At 41.0% G+C, this 22324-nt stretch overlaps 1 protein-coding gene across 2 annotated transcripts; it reads left to right on the forward strand.

The window, feature by feature from the left end:
* Nucleotides 1-1911: 1911 nt before the first annotated feature.
* Nucleotides 1912-20893, forward strand: LOC127317368 (uncharacterized). Of its 2 annotated transcripts, none has more exons than XM_051347927.2 (33): nucleotides 1912-2156; nucleotides 3126-3242; nucleotides 3322-3383; nucleotides 4604-4809; nucleotides 4880-5602; nucleotides 5690-5892; nucleotides 6284-6483; nucleotides 6568-6632; nucleotides 6712-7541; nucleotides 7742-7839; nucleotides 7941-8126; nucleotides 8664-8844; nucleotides 8916-9080; nucleotides 9161-9204; nucleotides 9367-9423; nucleotides 9561-9657; nucleotides 9746-9918; nucleotides 9997-10210; nucleotides 10366-10491; nucleotides 10570-10659; nucleotides 12198-12314; nucleotides 12410-12490; nucleotides 12576-12683; nucleotides 12879-13048; nucleotides 13185-13263; nucleotides 13343-13417; nucleotides 15327-15424; nucleotides 15507-15614; nucleotides 15690-15747; nucleotides 15826-16047; nucleotides 16131-19059; nucleotides 19133-19198; nucleotides 19283-20893. In XM_051347927.2, the coding sequence occupies exons 2-33, from the start codon at nucleotides 3138-3140 to the stop codon at nucleotides 20542-20544; spliced, it is 9198 nt and encodes a 3065-aa protein (XP_051203887.1). In that variant the 5' UTR covers nucleotides 1912-2156; nucleotides 3126-3137; the 3' UTR covers nucleotides 20545-20893. The 2 variants fall into 2 exon arrangements, with proteins under 2 accessions (XP_051203887.1, XP_051203890.1); XM_051347930.2 differs by having other exon boundaries at nucleotides 4919-5602.
* Nucleotides 20894-22324: the final 1431 nt, after the last annotated feature.

Below are 22324 nucleotides of genomic sequence, written 5' to 3' on the forward strand. Positions count from 1 at the left end.
GTTCTGGAAGCTTCGTGGAATTTTAAGACTCTGGGCGTTGATTTCGTCCAATTCTGAGAATATTTTCTTACTAGGATTTCTAAAACCAAAAACAGCAGAAAACAGGAACTGGCACTTCGGCATCTTGTCAATAGGTTAGTTCCGGAAAACGCATAAAAACGATATAAAGTATGAACAAAACATGTATGTATTGTCATAAAACAAGCATGGAACATAAGAAATTATCGATACGTCGGAGACGTATCAATCCTCAATTGATTTACAAGACTCTGCGATATGCGACCTCAAACTGCTAGTCCCAAACTTGGTCTGAAGTTGCACCCGCCTTCAGGTCACCATCCACGACAATCAGATCTGGTTCATAGTGCTCCCATACTTTCGACCTTTTAGTGCGTGTCACTTGAGTTATATCCTCATCCATGTAATCAAAACTCTCTGAACCCTCTGATGTAGCCATGTATCCTCAAATTTAAGAGCACACTGCACACAAATATACATAAAGAAAATCAGCAATGTATTTTAAGACCAGATCATAAATGCTCCATACAAAGTAAAAGGAAGTACTGCTCAAAGAAATAAACACATCCCCAGGATGTCACTTCACCCTTGCATATGAATTAAAAAGACCGGCATATTTATATGCTGAAGCCCCATATTTTTTTTGCTTTCACTACTGGATTATTAAGCACACAGATGCAACTCTAGTAAAAGTATCTCCTACAGATATCAGGAGGCTTCAGTGATTGTAGATTATTGTCTACTAAGGAGCAAACAACGCAGTTCAATAAATATGGACTACTACCAGAGAGTTTGGAACAAGGCATCATAAGCAAGAGGTACTTAGTGTTTAAATTATAGGTACAATGATAAGCATTGTACTTCTTGTCCTCAAAGGTTTTATTTTCTCCTTTGCTTCTTTTTATAAGAGTAGGTTTTTTTTTAAAAAAACAACTATGCTACACCATCTATTTTAAGGCATTATAACTCAAAGGATTCAAATTTTATCATATGTTTGTACCGCTCCACCTTTTTCAGCTATCTATCAGATTTTTGTAATGGACGGGCGCAACAAAGCGCGCTTTAATGATCTAGTACACTATTAAGACATCTCGTAGGTGATGTATTAGTGCAGGTTCTATAAGATGTTGATCGGATTGCCAATACAGACATAAAAGATAACTTGTGTATAATAGTGAATTGCAAATAATTTACAGAGAGAGTGGCAAGGGGTTGCTCTTAGGGGAATTGGGAAACCACGAGTTTTCCTCAAATTGAGAAAAATTAAACTACCTGCATGCTACAACCTAGTAGCAAGGGAAAGTTGTAGGACTGTACACCGAGAAGGCGTTTTCCCGACATTGCAATCGATTAACAAGAAGAAACGATTCCTTAGCCGCCATCATCGATTCCTGTTCAGCACCAGAGCCATAAGCCACCGAACCAGTCTGCTCCGTAACCAGCAAATCCGTCCCCTAGGTCGTCGAATCGCGGTAGGACCACACATATTGGCGCAAGGTTAGACAAAATTTAATTGCCATAGTTTCTACTTTAATTTTAAAGATAAATAGAGAGAAGTGTGATAACACCACAATTTAAACCTTAATAATACTCCCTCCGAGCCGCATGGTTGGCAGGATTGGATCGGGATGAAGTGAGAATGGGGACCGAGGGAGACGGGTGGGTCGCGTGCGGGTTGGAAGGAAGAGAATAAGGCGGATTGTGGGTATAGAAAAAAAAACATGAGGCTGTTTTTGTCAAATGGCGTCTAATTCTTATTTCGGATCTAAGGGAGTAGTAAAGATTATTGGTCCTAAAGCCCAGCCCAGCCAGCCAGCAAATACCCATTGCGCCCGGTCTTCGGCCCTGATCCATTTTCACAAGCTAAAACACCCACAAACACAACGGACAGAGAAAAGGGAAAAAGAAAGGAAACGGGAAAAAGGAAGCAAAACACTGCACAGGTCTAGTGGAAAATGGCGGAGGCGGCGAGCTCCAGCTCCGGCACCTAGCTCACGCGCAGCTCATCGACCCCGCCGCGGTCCCCGGAGACCCCGCGCCGCGGCCGGCGACCGCCACCAGCTCTACCGACCGGCGGCTCCACGATCTCTCCACCCATCCCGTTCTCCCGCTAGGGTTTTCCCCGATCCCCAATCTCTGTAAGCCTCCAAGACTTCTCTCGGTAGTCTTCCTTCCGCGCTGAGCTCACGGGAGTGTGCGCGTGGTCCCGGGGTGTCTGGATTCGGGGGGTCACGGTCTCGGGTTTCGAACGATCATTGTAGCTCTGCTCTCAGCTAGGGTTAGCTCGTGCAGAGCTAAGTTGGGGACTCTAGTTCGATTTGGGCGAGCGAGCTGCTGCGGTAGTGACAATTTATAAGCTCTGAGCGCGATTGGTGGTGCAATTGGCCTATTCTGCGCAATAATTCCACCTGTAAACATTTCGTCTTTTACCCGAATCGTGTGATTGGGATTATATTTGGGTGCGATCTTGGGTTTAGCCGATGTGTGCACTGTCTAGTTATTCTTTGAAGAATGGTTAGCTTTTGGTTGCACTTAATTGGCCAGCCAGATGTGCTGTAGGGTGGGATGTCTTGCCAGTGTTTAGTTGATTTGACTGCTGGTTTCGTTGAGCTGCGCTATTTCGTTGTATGCATGGAATTTATGTAGCTCGTAGAGACGCCCCACTCTATCATGGAGCAAGAAATACCAAATTTCTTAACTTTAGCTGTGCATAGCTATATAGTGATACCTCGGCTGCTTTCTCTTGAATGCATGCCATGTGTAACACCTGCTATTAATTTACATAGCATCAGATGTGTTGTGAACAAGCAAATCCCGAAGAACCTTTTTTGGAAGTTCTGTTGTTGGTAGCTATGTAACTATAGAGCTTTGCCTGTTTGCAGTTCACTAAACCTGCTACTCTGCATTAACAGTTTGCATTTACTAAAAATATCATGCCACTGTATCTGTACTCAATATTGCAATTTTTGACACTTGAAATCTCCCACATTTGTTTGTTTACTTTACATGAACTACATGAATACTGGTTTGTCTCTTACTACTTAAACCTGTTATTTGGACTATGGTTTAATTATTTTCTTTTTTAATTGTTCTTACTCTGGTGACAGGCAGAGTTTACAATGGCTTCATCACAACATGTTGAAGTGGAGGCTGCGAAGCTGCTTCAGAAGCTCATTCAGGAGTCCAAGGATGAGCCTGCCAAATTAGCAACTAAACTTTATGTGGTATGCAGTACAACCAATATGAAGAACATGAAAAACTTTGAACACAACCATGACCTTATTTCTTTGTTTGATGTTCCAGATATGTCAACATATGAAGTTAAGTGGAAAAGAGCAGTCTTTGCCATATCAGGTCATATCTAGGTAAATATTTGCTTTTGTTCTTTATTATTTTTCCGACTTTTTCCCATCAATTTAATTGTAAGTACTTGTTAAAGTTCTACATGTGTCACTGTGTGGAGTTGGAGATGTTCTTGGACTTAAAATGCATCCTACACATCACGTTCTCTTGTTGCCATTCTTGACTTCCAAAATTGATAATTGCTGGTTTGTTGTTCCCATGTTAAAGAATTCTTCTTATTTAATATAACCATGCTATCAAACTGGGCTTCATGGTCAGTTACTTCTCATTTCCACTTGTGGAAATAGTGTACGAGGAGGGGTCTAAATGCTGTTGTAGCGACAGAATGTCCATCAAGCGTCACTAGGTACTCCAAGGTACTACAGGGTGCTTCAGATAGTTTATGAGAGGAAAATAGGAATGAGAAGTAGAAACAGAGGTCCTTGGGTCAAAATAGTTTCAATGAGGCAGGGAAGGTGGCGAAGCTTGGTGATGGATAGTGGACACTTTCATGATTTATGCAGTTAACTGTTAACACACAGTATGGAGTTCAACAAAATGTGCAGGCAACATGGAGTTCAACATTCTTCCTCTCAGTGGCCTTCTCATGGAGATGGAGATTGTGGAGGGAGGGAAGTGGTGGTGGGTGGCAAGAGCAGCGAGTGGCAGAGAAGAGCAAACAAGAGGAAGATGGGAGTAGCGGGCTGTCATTCCGAGGCTTTACCCTTGATAATATTTTTCTTTGAGTTGACATTGATAGCATGTAGTTATAGATCTTGATTCTTGAGATCCTCTATTGCTATAGCAAGTTTGTGCCCAATATATTTCGAGTGCATCCCCCTTTTCATCACTTCTCCTTAGGCAATTTAAGACTGTAACATCTTGTGCACGTCTTTTGTTTGAATCAGTCATTAATGTGTTCTGTAGCCATTGTTTTCCCCAGTATTTGGGGTAATTTTGCACCAAAAAATTAAAGATCTAAGGTCAACAGGAACACTTGGTACTCATAACGATATTGAACGTGATATGGTTTATACTCTATAGTTGGTATCAGATGGTTTACTGTAGTAACGCAAATAGACCAATTTAGTCTACCTTTACATGACTGTTTGTAATTTCAAATTAAAGGGTTCTACGTGGAGTACTTCAGAAAGTCATATTAAAATTTCACATACTCTGGCTTGAGTTTTGCACCATTCCTAGTTTATAAGATGTCCGTATCATATGTAATTTTCGTCTGCAGGGCCATGGAGACTGTTGTAAACCAACATGGAATTGATATGGACGCACTGCGATCATCACGAGTTCCATTTGCTGGCGGTCCGCAAGCAGTAGATTCTAGCGGTGTTCTGTCAAAGGACAAGGAGATCATTGGTAGTCAGTCTCCCATGGTTGGAAGTGATGCATCCCAGGGTAGCGGGCAAGCTGCACCATGGCAGTTTCCATCAGGTAACCAGCTTGAAAGGGAAACTTTAGTGACTGTTTTGGAGATATGAATATGTATATTTTATATTATTAGGTTCAACAGATATGACAAGTCATGGGGTATATATTCCAGGGAGGGTTCCAACAGGACAAAATAGAGGCGATGTCGCAGGATCTGATATTCATCAAGGCTCCATGTCGCAAAAGAGTGGTAGGTCCTCTGGAATTGAAAGCCCAGCAAGTCTGCAAATGGAGGACACTAGATCTATGAACTCACATGATTCTTTGAAATCCGATGAAAAAACAAGCAAGAAAGCTTCCTCATCCAAGCGAAAAAGGATGGATTCAAAAGCAACAGGGGATATGCAATCTGAAGACAACTCAAAATCAGATGCTATCTCTAGTGGACAAAATATTAGAAAAAAGAAACAACTTGGCAAAGGTGGTACACAAGGTCAGCCTTCCAAGGGAGTCGAGCCTGAGCAATCACATTTACTGCACGGTGGTACTGCTCAGGTGCCACCCTTACCTGGTGGTGCATCTTTTATCAGGGCTCACCAGGAAAGTTCACCAGCTTCTGCTGGGAGGAGTATTGACAATACTAAACCATCAAATCCATTCGCAATGTCACAAGTTCCAAATTTTGCTGAAGGGCTGGCTTCTGGTAGTATCCCCGCCGAGTTGCAAAAAAGTATACTGGGAGGTGCAAATATGTTTAATTCTGGTTTTGGCTGGAACCAAAATCCACAAGGTTCAGTCATTAAGAACACTCAAGGGCCTGTTGCCACCTTAATGCGGCCAGGAGTTAATGTGGAAGGTACTTCATGAAAAAGAATGACATAACAACATCATCAAAGATATTAAAGTGCAAAATCTTACCTTAATGATCTTGCTTACACTGCAGGGAAAATTAATGTAGGGTTACAAGGAGCTTTCAACCCTACTCCTGCATCACAAATGGATTTCCCCGCTATCTCTCCTTACATGTCTTCATCCTTTGGAGGTGGCTCACAGTTTCTGGACAAGGGCAAGGACTTGGCTTCTGGAAATACTGGCACTGAACTTCATTCTGCTGCTAAAGTTGGAGTTAACATGGGTATCACACATGTAAGGCCCGTAGTTTAACCCTTAACATGGGTGTTAAAATGCTATTCTGGATACACTTTGGCCTTTCTAGAAAACCTTTTAGTTTAAATGCCAAAGTTTATTGCTGTGTTTGCTAATGTTAGGTGACTTGTTTGGAAAGTGCCTAGTAATGATGCAGAGTATTCATGCTTTGCACATGATGTATCATATGTCTTTTTCATGAATGTCTATTCGCATGTCTTGATAAATTTTGTGCCACTTTGTTAGGTTGATCATTATAAGTACAAGCTGCTTCTTAAGAATGTTGTTGTCTGGTCATCTAGTTATGTTAATTGGTTTCTGTATCTCAAGTAGTTAGAGCAGTTTTCTAGAGGTACTTAATTTGACGCATCCATGTAATGCAACTTTGCAGGGCATTCCAATGCAAGAAAGGCAATATATTAACAGAGCACCACAGAGGGTAGAATCATCTTCGCAAGAAGGCAGACTGTCTTCACTCCCAAATAGAAATGTTGGGCCATATCAAACATCTCGCACCTCTCCAAACACGCCATTCAAAGAACAACAGTTAAAGCAGCTCAGAGCACAGTGCTTAGTATTTCTTGCATTCAGGTACATTCATGCTTAGCTTGTCTGTAGGATGATTAGTATACCAATTCGTCTCTGTTCCACTCATGTAGCTTCTCTTTCCTGTAGAAACAATATGCCACCTAGAAAGGTGCATCTTGAAATTGCCTTAGGTATATGCCCCCCTGCGGAAGGTAAGATCTATGCGCAGAAAACTTTGTCCGAGTTGACAGAGTTTCTGTATTTCTGATGAGCTTATAATTAAATAAACAGGTGGTGGCATAGGTCAGAGAGGCAATGAGAGCAGAGTAGCCGATGGTTCTGCAAGGGAAAATGGAAACAGTCAGGAAATCTCTGCTACTTTTGGTAGCCAAAGTGATCTGTCTAGACTTCCATCCACATCTGCAGGCAGTATTGCAGAGGCTGATTCCTCAATGAAGGATTCAGAAATTATTAAAAAGGAGATCAACATAGCTGAACATGAGAAGTCATCAATAGAAGGAGAAAATATCCAGCACACTGTCGCACATGGACCCGGTTCTGGTTCCGTAATGCGTCCCCAAGAAATAGTATCTCCCGTGCCATCTGGACCACAACAGTCATACTTCCAGGGAGATAAAAGAAGAAATATCTCTGAAATCCACAGGACTGATGAAGAAAATTTGAACAGAAATTTTAGTTCCGGAGCCCAGGGACCATCTTCTTTGGGTGGTAATAGACAACATCCAAATTTGGAAGCTGCCTTTTTGCCCAAAGATCGATTACAGGATGAAGCGTCTAAACAATCATTTCCACCTCCGAGGCTTCATCATATGCCTGATGGTTACAACTCCAATTTATTAGGAAAGGATCAAACTCCAGAAACAGACAGAAATGGGGTCGAACAGGGTATTCACATGGGGGAGATATCTGATCGATCTGCCGATGAAGGAGATGATGATCTCTCTGAGCATGATGGTTTTGCATCAACTCCTCCAAAGTACACTATAACTGAGAAATGGATCTTGGATTATCAAAAGAGAAAATATGAAGAAAATGAAAAAAAAGTATTAGGGCAGCAGAAGGTGCACAAAAGGATGGCAGCATCCTATCACAAGCTAAAGGTCTCTCTCTGTCTTTGTCACATTTATAGTTTGGAAATGGGGAAAGCATCATTTAGAAATATATTCTGTCATATTTATGAATTCTTTGGGAGTTTCTGTTTCATATATTCACATCTTCACTGTTTACAAGATTCAGTTTTTCTCATTGTAGTAGCTGTAATTGTTGGTTATAAAATTTTGATTTCTTGTTCATCCTCCAGGAAAATGTCAGTTCATCTGGAGATCTTACTGCGAAGACAAAGAGCGTCATTGAATTGAAAAAGCTTCAACTTCTCGCACTTCAGCGTCGTGTGCGCAGGTTTGTTCACCAGTCTTCCATTGTTATCCTTGTGTTTACTGTGTGTTTTTATGGGCTGTGGCTATACCTTCCCTGCTCTAATTTCTTTCTTATACTGGCAGTGAATTCTTGTTAGACTTCTTCAAGCCTAACACAGCTGAGTTGGAGCGTGTAAAAACAGTAAAGAAGCACCGGCATGGACGCCGTGTGAAGCAGCTTGAAAAAATTGAACAGAAAATGAAGGAGGAAAGGCAAAAAAGAATACGCGAGAGACAAAAAGAGTTCTTTGCCGATATAGAGTCTCACAGGTTGGGTGACTATCTTGGATTCTTCATCTCGGGTTCTTTTGTATGGAGATGTTATTTGGAAATTTTCTTACCCAATTTTTTTCAAATATTTGTGGTGTATATATGTTATGATTTATTTTGTCAATGAGCAACTATTGACAGAATGATGTACACCTATACGCTACTGCTGATTTCGGGTCTATATCAATGCAGTGGCTATCTAGCATTAGTTTCATTTCTGTATAGTCTATAGGCTGCATTATGGCCAAAACAAAAGAGGATTACACTATTGTTGCTGCTAAATAATAGCGGAGCACATCAATGCTAACCTTTCTCTTGGATGGTAAAAAAATAAGCTTAGCTGAAGAAAGCAAATGGCTATTTCCTGAAGCTATGTTGTTAAATGAACTGGATCAGAATAACCAATTCATCCCAATTAACCTTTATCTGAGGATAATTATTCTGCATACTTTTCGTAAATGCTGTATGCACGGTGTTTACGCTCACTAAACATTCTGCCCATATCATATGGTAATGCCTTGCCTTTGTAACTTGCAGAGAAAAACTGGAGGATAGTTTCAAGGCTAAAAGAGAGCGTCTAAAGGGTTTCAATCGATATGTAAAAGAGTTCCATAAGAGGAAAGAGCGAATTCATCGGGAGAAGCTGGATAGGATCCAGAGGGAAAAAATTAACTTGCTTAAGAACAATGATGTTGAAGGGTATCTTAGGATGGTCAAGGTGAGTTCTAGCTTAACTCTTCATTTTATTGTTGGACGGAGTCACAGCTGCTAAGTATTGCTACTTTGCAGGATGCAAAATCTGACCGTGTTAAGCAACTACTGCGAGAAACTGAGAAATATCTACAGAAGCTTGGCGCCAAATTACGGGGTGACAGCTCCATGGATGGTCGTTCCTATGTTTCTGGTAAGAGCGTCACTGCAAATGATGTTGAAGATGAGAACTACCAGCCACAGGTTTTTTCTTCACTCGCTTTTAGTATTGTTTAGGTGCATTGAAGTTGAATATTTACTTAATTGTGCTTTCTTCTTTCCAGAATTATCTTGAGAGCAATGAGAAGTACTATCAATTGGCCCACAGGTAGTTCAATAGACTTGCATGATTTATTGATGAAATGCTTATCAATATCTGCTAACGGAAATAATTTGCTACTGAACTTTCTAGTCCTGCATCTAATTCATACTTATTTGCTACTTAACTATCTAATTTGGCTTCTAATTCATACATATTTGCTTTTTCTAGTGTAAAGGAGATTGTAAATGACCAGCCTTCTTATCTTCAGGGTGGGACATTGCGGGAGTAAGTTGCGCTGCTCACATTTTCTGCTTAGTTTTGTAAATATGAAGTTCATATTATTGTAACTGACTTGTTTCCTGCTGCCACCTGTTTAATCATCCAGTACATGTTTCCTTGAGCTATTACTTGCTGTATTACAGGTACCAGATGAACGGTTTGCGTTGGCTTGTCTCGCTGTACAATAATAATTTGAATGGAATTTTAGCTGATGAGATGGGGCTTGGTAAAACAGTTCAGGTAAGATCCAATATAGCGCCAATCAGCATTTGTTGTTCGGTTTGTATGTTGCCTGTTTTAGACAAGTGTCTGAATGCTACTTTTGCAGGTAATCTCTTTGTTGTGCTATCTTATGGAAACGAAAAATGACCGGGGTCCATTTCTCGTGGTGGTACCATCATCTGTTCTTTCTGGATGGATATCTGAACTCAACTTCTGGGCACCTAGTATAAACAAAGTTGCTTATTTTGGTCCTCCAGAAGAAAGGCGCAGATTGTTCAAGTAAATGTTAAGCTTTTCAGTTCAATCTTTTGTTGCAGTTCATATGATCATTTTTATTAACTTCAGCTATTTTTTCAGGGAGATGATTGTTCAACAGAAGTTCAATGTTCTTCTGACAACATATGAGTACTTGATGAACAAACATGATAGGCCAAAACTAAGTAAAATACAGTGGCACTATATAATAATTGATGAAGGGCACCGCATAAAGAATGCGTCTTGTAAGCTCAACGCTGATCTGAAGCTTTATCGGAGTTCCCATCGGATATTGTTAACAGGAACACCTCTGCAGGTTCTAAAACTTGCACTTGGACTTCCACACTCGATCTAATGAGTGAACTGCCTGTTCATCTATTTATATAATGATCATGGGTCTCTGTATGAAGTGCATGCCAATGAATGATACATATATGACACATTACTAACTTGTTTCTTTTTTCCTTGAAGAATAATCTTGAGGAGCTCTGGGCACTTTTGAACTTTCTTTTACCCAATATATTTAACTCATCAGAAGACTTCTCTCAGTGGTTTAACAAACCATTTGAAAGCAATGCTGATAACTCAGCAGATGAGGTAAAACTTTGGTTTTCCACTGCAGCATTGGTTTTTTGGGAAAACTGTGTTTGACTCCAATATCTTCTTTCTTTAAAGGCCTTACTTTCAGAGGAGGAAAACTTGCTGATCATAAACCGCCTTCACCAAGTTCTTCGGCCCTTTGTACTCCGAAGACTTAAGCATAAGGTTTTGTTTTTTGTTTCCTATATTTATGCTTGTTTTAAGATTTATAACACTTGTAAAAAGGAGGTTTATGCCATGCTTAACTATTCAATCTCATTATTTCAAAATGAGAGAGTAGTAACTTTCCAGAATTGCATCCACTGATCACATCAGTAGAATCATTACTTCTAATGCAAAGCTAGGTCAAAGTAGAGAGAGAGAAAGAGGGAGGGAGAGAATAATTGCTTGATATCCTTATTGATGTGAGGGCCTAAGCTTATACAACCGGCTACATAGAGATGTATGGAAACCGACTAACAATCATTAGAAGATATATTATTTGGGCACCAGAGGTTCCTTTAATACGTGTTGTCTACCAGGAATTAACAAATATTCACCAGTATGTCATCTTTCGATCTGTCAGCTGATTCAGAAAACATTGCTTGGTGTTCCTTACTCCCTAGTCCCTTCTATTTCAAGTCTTAATATGTTTCATTTGCTGGGTTGAGAATGTTCTGTCCATTTTTTGTGTCGTACGAATGCTGAGTTGGATTGCAGTTGTGAAGAGCTAAAGATTTTCAATAACTAGGTTCAACAACACAATGCAACACACCGTCAAACTGGTTCTTGTTTCCAGCAAAAGAAAATTGGTCCTTGTTAGCTTTGTTGCTCTGCATGATCTATAATTGTGAAGTTCCATAGGCAGTTACCTCCATGTGCTTTTACACATCCATCTAGCTGCCTGAATGTCAAACAATGCTACTTCCTCTGTTTGTCAATATATGCCACTTTGGTAGATCAGCACAAACACAGTCTGCTTTTCAACCTTTGACTACCAACATATATGCAAAATGATCTGGATTGTTCACTAGAGAAACACGGGATATCTGCCACTAGATTTACTCTATAAATTATAGATGCTTTTGTGAATGCGAATTTCCTCAACTAGTTGCGACTGTAATTTTAAGAACATTCACCCTGAAGCTAAAAAAAAAGGTGAAATTTCGCAAAAATATGGCCATCTGTGTATTGTACGAAAAAAAACAAGAGATGAGTCGTGAGTGTCCAGTATAGCACCTATATGTGCACAAATTTGTCTTTGTTCACATGTGGTCATAGTGTCATACTTTAGAGCACATATCCTGACATGTTGGACATGTAGATCTATGGCTTCTTTTCACATTTTTATGAAATTTACAGTGTTTTTTTCATCTTCACATTTTTGTGAAATGCACAACATGTACTTTTGTTGACCACTATACTAATCTATCGTCTTTAACACCATGAACTGTAAGCAGCTTACATTTATAAATGGTGGGAATGAACTTAGTTAAAATCATCTAAAATGTCCTTGCTTCCCTTTCTCTTGTTTTTGAAGCTTGATATTTGTTCACGAACTATGGATAACCAATGGATACAAAAGAAGTACCAATTGTTGGGGATATCTTAGCAACTAGCCCATCAAGTTCGGGCTTCATATTGTTTTGCAGTTATTTGCCGTCTTTTTAAATCCAGATTATGTGCATGGTGCAATAATTCCAATTCTGTTTTACTGTCTTCAGGTTGAAAGTGAATTGCCAGGGAAGATTGAAAGACTTGTAAGGTGTGAGGCATCAGCTTATCAGAAACTTCTGATTACAAGGGTGGAGGACAACCTTGGTGGAATTGGAGCAGTTAAGGTGCACAGCGTGTGACTTTTGAGTTGATTACTATAATGTTTCAGATGTTTCACAAGTTCTTATCTTTAATATGCTGTCTTACTTAAATTCTTTAGGTCCGCTCGGTGCACAACTCTGTCATGGAAATGAGGAACATATGCAACCATCCATACCTTAGCCAGCTTCATGTTGAGGAGGTAGAATGCCCTTCAGCTATGTTGCCGCATTCTGGTTATTTTTGTTTCCTCTTAGCATCACTAGCCATCTGGATTTTCTATGCAGATTGAGGGTTATCTACCTAGGCACTATTTGCCATCTATTGTGAGGCTGTGTGGAAAACTTGAGATGCTGGACAGATTGCTACCCAAACTCAAGGCTACTGGCCATAGGGTAAGTGAATTTTACTGGTGTTCTGTAGGTTTGTACAAATCTCATATTTTATGTTTACGACGCATTGAGTTTTTCTTGTACAAGCCACACCATATATCTTTAACAAGTCACACATTAGACTTGCATTTTCTAAGTTGAAGTTGTTGTTCCCTTCCTTCGGCAAACATCTCGTTGACCAAGTTTTCAATCATGCAGGTTCTACTCTTTTCTACAATGACAAGATTGCTAGATGTAATGGAGGATTATCTGGTATGGAAAAAGTACAAGTACCTTCGATTAGATGGACACACATCTGGGCATGAAAGGGGAGCTCTTATTGATAAATTTAATGATCCTAATTCTCCAGCTTTCATTTTTCTACTAAGGTAAATTATTGGTTTCAGTATATTGTAGCGTTGGAGGTATTATGTAAATGGACAGTGAACTCATGAATCTTTATTGGCCTTTCTGAATAATTAATATTTGATATCTGAGGCCTACTTCATCCCTGTTTTTTTGTAGTATCCGAGCAGGAGGTGTTGGTGTCAATCTCCAAGCAGCTGATACCGTCATCATATTTGATACTGATTGGAATCCTCAGGTAGCTAAAATTCAAGCTATGTCATTCAGGTATATGCTGTAAGAAATTTTCTACATTTATGTTTTTTCCTCTATTTCAGGTTGACCTGCAAGCACAGGCTAGAGCCCACAGAATTGGTCAAAAGAAGGAGGTTCTTGTCTTACGTTTAGAAACAGTAAGTGCCATACTGACAGCTTGCTTATCACCTAAATATGTAGAAACTGAAAATAAGATGGAGCATTTGTCGGGGAAAAAAAAAAGGAAAGGGTAGTTCAGAAACAAAAAAGAAAGATTTGCCAGTTGAGTTCTTTGTTTTACATAGTACTATACTGATAAATCGGGATGCCAGTAATTGTTTGGTTTGTGCACTTTAATCCTTAGTTGAAATTCCCTAATTGTTGGTAATGGTTTTATGATGTCTTATCACATAAATCATATTATTGGTTACACCCGTCTGAAAAATAAATTGTCACTATACAAGGAATGGAGTAATTTTTGCATGCTTCTTTCTGTTGCTAGCTCTACCGTGTTCCAAGATCCTGAATTTTGTGTGCTGTGAAGCAAAGGTCGTGCAATAGGGTTTGGGTGAGTATCTAAAATCAGTAGTTGAATATGTGGCTTGTGGTATTCTAAATGAAGGTCTGGTCCTAAATTCTTTAGCAAAGGGGCCTCAATGCCTCGTGGATGATGTTAGGCTCATTTTGCAGTAGCTGAACTTTGCTATTCCCATTTTATTATATGCTGTAGAAAACTAGCCACAAAAGTAGGCAAAAGCAGTCCAAACAAACACTAAAATAGGAGGCAGGTTGGACAAAGAGGACTATGATAATCCACCACAATGTCAAGCAGTCCTAGAAGAGAATGATTTTGGCTGTTCATAACTATCCACCCCATTGGTTGTTGCAAGATATGCACATCCAACTATTGCATGAGCCAGCCTATGTCTATATGCCTATGTAATGACCTGTGAGCGTGCCCAACATTCGCTTAATTCCCACTTCACTTTAGGGTTGGGCCCACACATGCTTAGCACCCTGCTTAGTGCTTACATTTTCTTCCTCGTTTGGTATAAAAGGGTTAATTCGAGGGTGCAGTGTTTGGACTCACGTATATGGTACAATGCCTCACACTGGATTCCAGCCTACATGCATGTCTATCAAGTGATTTGATTGGTGATGATAAAGTCATATTAATATTATTTTTATCTTAATTTTGAGTATACTGTATTTCTACAACTGGATTAAATATCACAGAACCAGCATCATCGGGCGCACAAGTTTTGGAACATGCCTTAACAAAATGTTAGCTGACTATTTTTTGTCATATAACTCGCGTTTATTTGAAATCTTCTCTGCTATGTACTTGAAGTGTCCTTTCATGTAGGGCTTGTGTGGTATTCTATGTTGCCTGTTTTTAGATTTATTCATGTAACTTGCTAGAATTTTGTTAAGGGAAGTGCCTTGTATATCTTCTATGTATTATAGTTAGTAACATAAACCTCATCTGGAGTTTTTTCTCTCTTCGTGCCAGTTCGTGGTTGATGTGGCTGCTTTAGAATGTAGCTGTAGGAATATCCGAATATGTACTATTTATGTTGTGATATGATTCCAGAAGAAGTTGCTTTTGAGTACCCTCTCTATTAGATTTCATTCTATAATGTCTGTCCACTGAGAATACTAACAGTGTAGTTATTTCTATGTTTCCAATCTCTATGTTTACTTTGAAATAGGTTAGGTGGTTGTAGCCTGTCAATTCATAGGATCATTTCACATCCATTCTCTCAGATTTAGTAAATTCTTGGTGTGCATGGTAAGCTGAGGACAGTAGAAGAGATGAAGTAATGCCCGTAGGTAGAAAAATGTGATTTTAAAACCAACAGAATGCCTAAACAGGCTCGCCTCTGTCTGATTGACTGTTTATCTTTTTAGAGCTTTGGACAGAACCCAATAACGATTTATGATGCTTACCCAAATATGAAATGAACAAGTACTGCCTGTTCTAAGTGAAATCTACGCATTCTATTACATTAGCTGACAATGTCAATACTGACGCCTGTTACTTGGATGTACTTTGTCGAATATAAGGTCCGAACTGTAGAAGAGCAAGTCAGGGCTTCAGCAGAACATAAATTAGGTGTTGCTAATCAGAGTATAACTGCTGGATTTTTTGACAACAATACAAGGTCAGTTCTTTTACTCACTTAAAATTCAACTTTTCTAGCTGTCTTTTTTTCCTTCCCTTCATGTGGTAGTTAACAATTGCAGTGCTGAAGATCGGAAGGAGTATCTCGAGTCACTCCTACGTGAGTGTAAAAAGGAAGAATCAGCTCCAGTGTTAGATGATGATGCTCTAAATAATATTCTTGCCCGCAGGTAAGACTAAGTTTCTCATAGTATTATCTCTGATACTCTCTTATTGCATAACATATCACTTGTCCCTCCTTGCAGCGAAGACGAGATTGACATATTTGAATCTATTGATAAGCAAAGACTAGATGAAGAAACGGTATGCTAAATTTCCACTGTACATGTTTATTTCAGGTAACAATCTGTACATGTTAATTTGACTCTTGTATACTTGTAGGCGGTATGGCTAAAGGTTGTTCAGGATGGTTCAGTTAGTGGGCTAGACCCCTCAGTAATGCCCTCCCGTCTTGTGTCGGATGATGATCTCAAGTCCTTTTGCCATGCTATGAAGATCTACGAGTCATCAAATGTGAAAAGTGTTAAGGTAAATGTGAGGAGGAAGGGCGAGCTTGGTGGGCTTGATACAAAGCATTATGGAAGGGGAAAACGTGCTCGTGAGGTCAGTTGCATTATTATCTTTTTGTATGTCTCTCTGTTATTGGTTGATATATTTATTTGCTAATTCCATGATATCCTTTATAGGTCCGATCTTATGAGGATCAATGGACTGAAGAAGAATTTGAGAAACTTTGTCAGGCTGAAACTCCTGATTCGCCTCAACCTGGCAGTGTATTGAAGGATTTAGATATCTCTAAAGTGAGCAAGTTGGAAGTACCTGCAGAAAGTTCAATAGATCCAGTCGAAGCCAAAATAGATCCAGTTGAAGCCAAAATAGATCCAGTCGAAGCCAAAATGGACCCAGTCCCAGCTGTTCCAGACTCTTCACCAGCTAAGCGCCGAAGAGGTAGACCTAAAAGGTCAGACGTTTCGGTATCTCCTGTTACGTCCCCAGCAAAGGCTGTCCGACAAGAGGCAGGATCTACATTCAGCAGTTCCGCACCAGCAAGTACCATTGATTCTTCAGCACCAACTGCTACCATTAATTCTTCTGGCCCAGATGTTACCATCCATTCTGCTCAACCAGTCAGTGCTATCCGACAGGAGATTGGTACGGAAATTCAGGGTACTGCTTTTGTTTCTGCTGTCCCAACTGCTACCATGAAACCTGAGATTGGTACTGAAGTTAAGGACTGTGTTGTTTTGGAAGGGTCTATAGCAAAGGCGGCTGCTACATCTGTAGAGAGTGGTCACGACATGGTAGCTGCTAGCGTATCATCTCATCCACCAGCTCCTCCTGCATCAAGAGGCAGAAAGACACAAGCAGGTGAAATCCCTCGCAGAAGAGGCCGAAGACCGAAATCTCTCACCTCATCTAGTGCTGATGATGTTAGTGCAATCCCTGTGGTTGCAATTAGTAGTGGAGCTAGTTCTGTTGATTCTCCATACCCTCAAGGAGCTATGTCCTCAGCACATGCAAGTGGTGTATCAAGTTTTCAGAAGGATATGGTCACAGATAGGCCTGTTACATTGTTGCCACATGGAGTTAAGGGCATCGCCACCCCTGAAGGTATCCCACGTGCTGCGGAAGATATACACGCTGCAATTGCGGTGACTTCAGAAAATGCAAGCTCACTGCCGCCAAAGATCGTTCACAATGAAAATATTGGATTTGTTCAAGCAAGCTCTGAGCAAGTTCCTTCTGCATCACTTAATATGCCTGTGGTTTCAGCTGGAATATTGAAAGCATCACATGTTCTGTTAGCGGATAAGCCTGCTGAGAAGCAAGGTGCTTCACGTCGTCGCAGAAAGAAAGAGTCTGGAAGTGAGGATACTGGAGTAAACACTCGGCAAAGATCAGCTATGAAGAAATCTTATGGTACTCCTGGTGCCACTGACAATGTTGGTGCTGACATTAGCACAGCTGACAAGCTAAGAATAGTGAAGGGAAGAGATGGCAGTTCACTTCAAGATACTTCCAAGGAATTACTAGATATGAACTCTTCTCCATATGACAAGTCTGGATACGACTCTCAACCAAGAACACCTATAGCAGTTCCCATTAGTGAAGCTACACTTCCTGGTGGTTTTGATGATGCCCATATTGAACATTCTGATATAAATCCTAGGATATCCATCAATTCTAATGTCCAAGATAAATCAGTAAAGCTACCTTTAGGAGCACATCCCGCCGTAGCCGCACAAGCTCAAGTGCCATGTAAAACAGGAAACGACCATGTTGCAGCGTATTCTGAGGTCACTACTATTCATTCTGGAACGGTGACTGACAAATCATTGCTAAATCCTGTTAGTGAATCCTCAAATGTTCAATTTGAACCACCTGATTCTTCACTTCATTCAGTTAAGGGTGTCAATACAGTGCCTTTAGACGTTTCTAGTGTTGCTCCTAACAAGGCACCGGGCAGGAGGAGGAAAGGGTCTGCCTGCGAACCACGCACCAGAAGTAAATCTGCAACAGCTGCATGTGAACGGCGTGCTCGACTAGCTGGATCAAAGCAGACAGGCGATGCGAAAAATTTAGAAATATTGGCAAACCCAAGCACAACGGTTTCTGTTTCTTCAGTTGAGCAACAGGGAACAGCCCCAGCAGAGCTTCTCATCTCTTCTGTCTGTCAAGAACAGAAGAAGGGTGCTTCTGTCGATGTGACTAGTTGTAAGCAAGATACTATGATAGTTGAAGCACTGCAGACTGATGATATTTCTGGAGGCTCTGCTAGTCACCTGCATGCTGCTTTACAAGGGAGTTCAGAGAACAGTTGCTCACAAAATCTGTTGGCATCTGGGAACAAAACAGAGGAAATGGAAGGAACTTTGGATAAGAATCAGGAGAAAAAAGATCACCCAGAAACAGGAAAGAAAGACTCTACTATGTTGATGTTAGCAGACCGCCAAACCCCTTTTGATGCCTCAGATAAGGATACTAAGGACACTCTTGCTCCCACAGAAGCTGATGCCAGTGATCTGCATAGTGACGTTGCTTCTGTTGGTGTGACTAGTCCTAAGCAAAACAGTACGATAGTTGAAACGTTGCAAACTGAGAATATTTCTGGACGCTCTGCTAGTCATCTGCCTGTTTTACTATCAGCAGACTCAAATCAGGCTGCAGGCCAAAAGGGGAGTTCAGAAAACAGTGGCTCTAAAACAGTGGCTCAGACAAATGATGATACGGACAGTACACCTGCAGGGAGATGTTCTCCTTCAGAAGATAAAAAAGAGGACTGTTGTGCCCATGTAGTTGATGGCGGTGACTTGGTAAGCAAACACATTCCTGCTGAAGCTCTCAATGCTTTGTTAACCCATTCGAGTAAAGATGCCAGTGTGGTAGAAGTTATGTCTATCAATGATGCCACCTCTGCTTGTGAAGTAAAGAAGGATCCTGAGAGTCATCTATCAGTGCCAGTACCAGTCTCTGCTGCTACGAATACTGGTGATGACAGTAAGGAAGCTCACAGTGTTCCGTCCACCCATTCTGATGGAGAGGCCAGCATGGTAGAAGAGTATGCTGGGCCTAAGATTGAGTGCACCATACAAATGCCGAGTCCCGATGAGAAGAGTATGCTCTGTTATTACTTTCTATTTTAGTCGAACCGGGGTCAGGCTACTCATGCACATCTGCATATTTTCAGGTACCGAGGTTCATAGTTTGGTGCAAGTGGAGATGGTATCAGCTGCAGAACAAGCATCTACTAAAGGTGTGTGCTGGTTTTAAACTGATGCACTAATTAATATGCATGTTCAACAGTTATTTATCACTACTTTATCTAACATATGTATAGATGATAAAGAACAAAAGCCGGTTGATATTACAGTTTTGTCTGGTGGGGAACAAGAAATACTGCAAGTTAATGCTGATAATAGCATTGATGAGGGTGCAAAGGACCATTGCCCTGAAACTTGTTTGGCAGGCAGCCAATCTCTATGTGAAGTCTCAGATAAGGACGTTGTCCAAACTAAAGATGATCGCACTGATATGCAGACTGAAGGTAACATTGCTGGTATGAACGCTGCTAACCAAGACACTGCTGAAACCAAAGCTACTAGTGACTTGCCCGCTGCTTTACAACCAGCTGGCTCAAATCTGCCAGCAGAACAAGATGGATTAGAGAATAGTGCCTCTATAGCTGCTTCTCCAAATGAACATGAGAAATTGGAAGAAACTTCAAGTGAAACTGGTGGTGGCAATTTGAGCTGTAGTCGGGCTGATGATGACTCTCATGCTGTGAATTTAGTTGGATATTCTCCTTCAGAAGGCTCGGATGAGGATTCTGCCAAGGTAGCTGAAGCTGGTGACTTAGAGGGAAGTAAAGAAACTACTCTTGATGTTGTCTCTGCTATTGCTGGAGGAGCAGAACCCAGGGGTGGTTCTTCAATTTCTCGAGGAGCAGAACCAGAGCCTGTTTGTGAAACTCCTGTTCATGTGCAAGAAGGTATTTCAGAAGCTGCTGATCCGGAGGATGGTAGCACAATGGACCAAGGTAGCGTCCAAGTATCTACGGCAGAACCAGAAGCAAAGAAAGATGCAAAGAAAGATGACGATGCACCTACTCAGAAGGAAAACGTCGGGTTGGCTGCCATAGAATCAGAGGCTGTGGAGCATGCTGGTACAGAACCTGATCTAAATAAAGAAGCATCTATGCCTCCTCAAAAGGAAACCCTGATTACAGGAGCAGAACTGAATGAAGAAGCAAATACATCTGCTCTAGACGAAAAGACCGTCGAACCAGTTGCCACAGTGCCAGATCATTTGGAGCATGCTAGTACTGAACAGCCTGGAGAAGATTTAAAGGTGCTGAACACTCAACCAGCTCCTGGTGGCGAAACTTCAAATCTTGGACAAGCCAATACTGAACAGCTGTTGCAAACTTCATCGGGTGAGGATATGGCAATTACAGGAGCTAAAACTGAGCATGCATGTGGAACTTCAGATCAAAAGGAAGCTGATGTGGCAGCTGATGAGTCTCCTGCTGTCGCGGGAGAGGAGGTGCTGAACACTGAAATTGCCCCTGACGGTAAAACTCCCAAGGGTGGGAGAGTCTGATGCCGCTCAATTGCCACCTTCGCCCAATGAGGGCTAGTGAGCCTGCCAGCCTCCTAGCACTGACTTGTTCCCTAATGTTTGAAGTGCTAAAATGGAAGTAGCTGTTGTTCAGGAGTAACTGCCGTTCAGTGTAGGAACAGATGCATGTAAACCAGATGGAACTGCGAGGGAATCAACAAACAGCAAAGACAGAGCTTCGTTTTGGATCATCTGTCTCTAGCCCCAGGTCTTGATGAAAGTTAGAAGTAGGTTATGCAAATGTTGTATGTAGAACATATTGAGAAAAAACTGTTGTATTCAGAGCACCTGTTGATGCATAAGTTATAATTGTCTAATGCTTTCGCCAAAATGCCTTGATGCTCGCTCTTGGCAGTTTATCGTTTGTCGATGCATTACCAGGTTGCTGCATTTTACTCCCTCTGATTGGATATGTAAGACGATGGGTATTTTCTTTGGTTCACCATATCTTGTCTATTTTTAGTGTGTAGGTTTACTCACTTTAGTTTATATATATTCTACTTTAGAAGCACTTAAAACAACTTATATATTGATGCACGGAGGGAGGGATTTCTAACCAGTCTGTGTTTTGGTTTACCTGCTTGGGAGCTTAAGTTGTACTCTTATACTCCGTATGTTATACGCAGTATAGGTTTTAGGTGAATGCTATATTTGACGTTGGAACCAATCTGCGTGGACCATGAAATGTGCTGTCAAAGTGGTTCTTGATGGAGTGGCCGACGGTCCTCACTGTTGTGTATTTTCTTTCAGTTCTTAATTACAGCAGCATACATCATCTACAGGACCTCCAGACCATCCGTTTTCTAGCTTATTATTGATTGCGTGGTGTACAATAATGCTCTGAACTTTTTTCTTAAGATATGCAAACTGAATCTTTTTCTTCTTCACTAACTTGACTCGCACTTTCAGCTTCGTGTTGGGAGTTCTACCATGTGGAAGAAGCTAAACTCCACGAGATCACTGCCAGACTGCGGAGTGTGCTGCACAAACCATGGTGCTAAGATAATAATTAGCCTGATTATTGGAGTGCTATGCAGACAGGATTTCTTGCAATCAACCTTATTTTGCAGTGTCCAAAATTCCAACATTTGCTAAGATTGCAATGCACTTTGTTATTTTGTTCCCTAAATGTTGTTTGCATGGTACTTCCGATCAGTACTTTTCTGAGTACCAGTGCATTTTGTTACTTTTCTGAGTACCAGTGCATTTTGTTACTTTTCTGGAACTGATGTACACATATGGTGGAAACTTGCCGTCTCTCTTTTCTGCATGATGCGTACCATATATTATAAACATAACTAGGTTATCCCCATGTCTTCTGAAAATCGATCATCAGGTTTCTGCATTCTCATAAGGCATCCATGAAAGAAGGTGACAGAAGCAGTGATGCAGCAGCTGTCGAGTCGCAGACTGACAGAGGGGACAAGCTATGGTGTGCAGTTTGCTCGTGCATGCGGACTAAGGGCATCTCCAACCGGCTGACCCAAACGGACGCGCTGGACCGTCCGTTTTGGGCTGTTTGGGTGGCCGAGCGGACGCGCGGACGGAGCCCCGCGTCCGCGCGTCCGTTTGGGTCGCGCCCTGCGCCCAACGCGGCACGTTTGGGTCGCGGCCCCGTACAGTACTTTTTATTGTAAATCCACTATAAAAACACAAAATAAATTGTAGAAAATTTATAAAATAGTTCAAATGCTCAAAATTTATTACACATTACATTGTCCACGTAATGAAGGATAAAGTATTATTCAAAAAAATAATGAAA

This window comes from Lolium perenne, chromosome 7 (assembly GCF_019359855.2).
Source record: "Lolium perenne isolate Kyuss_39 chromosome 7, Kyuss_2.0, whole genome shotgun sequence".
Classification (NCBI taxonomy): domain Eukaryota; kingdom Viridiplantae; phylum Streptophyta; class Magnoliopsida; order Poales; family Poaceae; genus Lolium; species Lolium perenne.

Bases quoted from the DNA above. Each gene is read 5' to 3' on its own strand.
- LOC127317368 (XM_051347927.2), top strand. From the start codon at position 3,138: ATGGCTTCATCACAACATGTTGAAGTGGAGGCTGCGAAGCTGCTTCAG. The intron at 6,633-6,711 runs GTAAGATCTATG...TTAAATAAACAG, and splicing joins TATATGCCCCCCTGCGGAAG to GTGGTGGCATAGGTCAGAGA. The intron at 8,127-8,663 runs GTTGGGTGACTA...TGTAACTTGCAG, and splicing joins GCCGATATAGAGTCTCACAG to AGAAAAACTGGAGGATAGTT.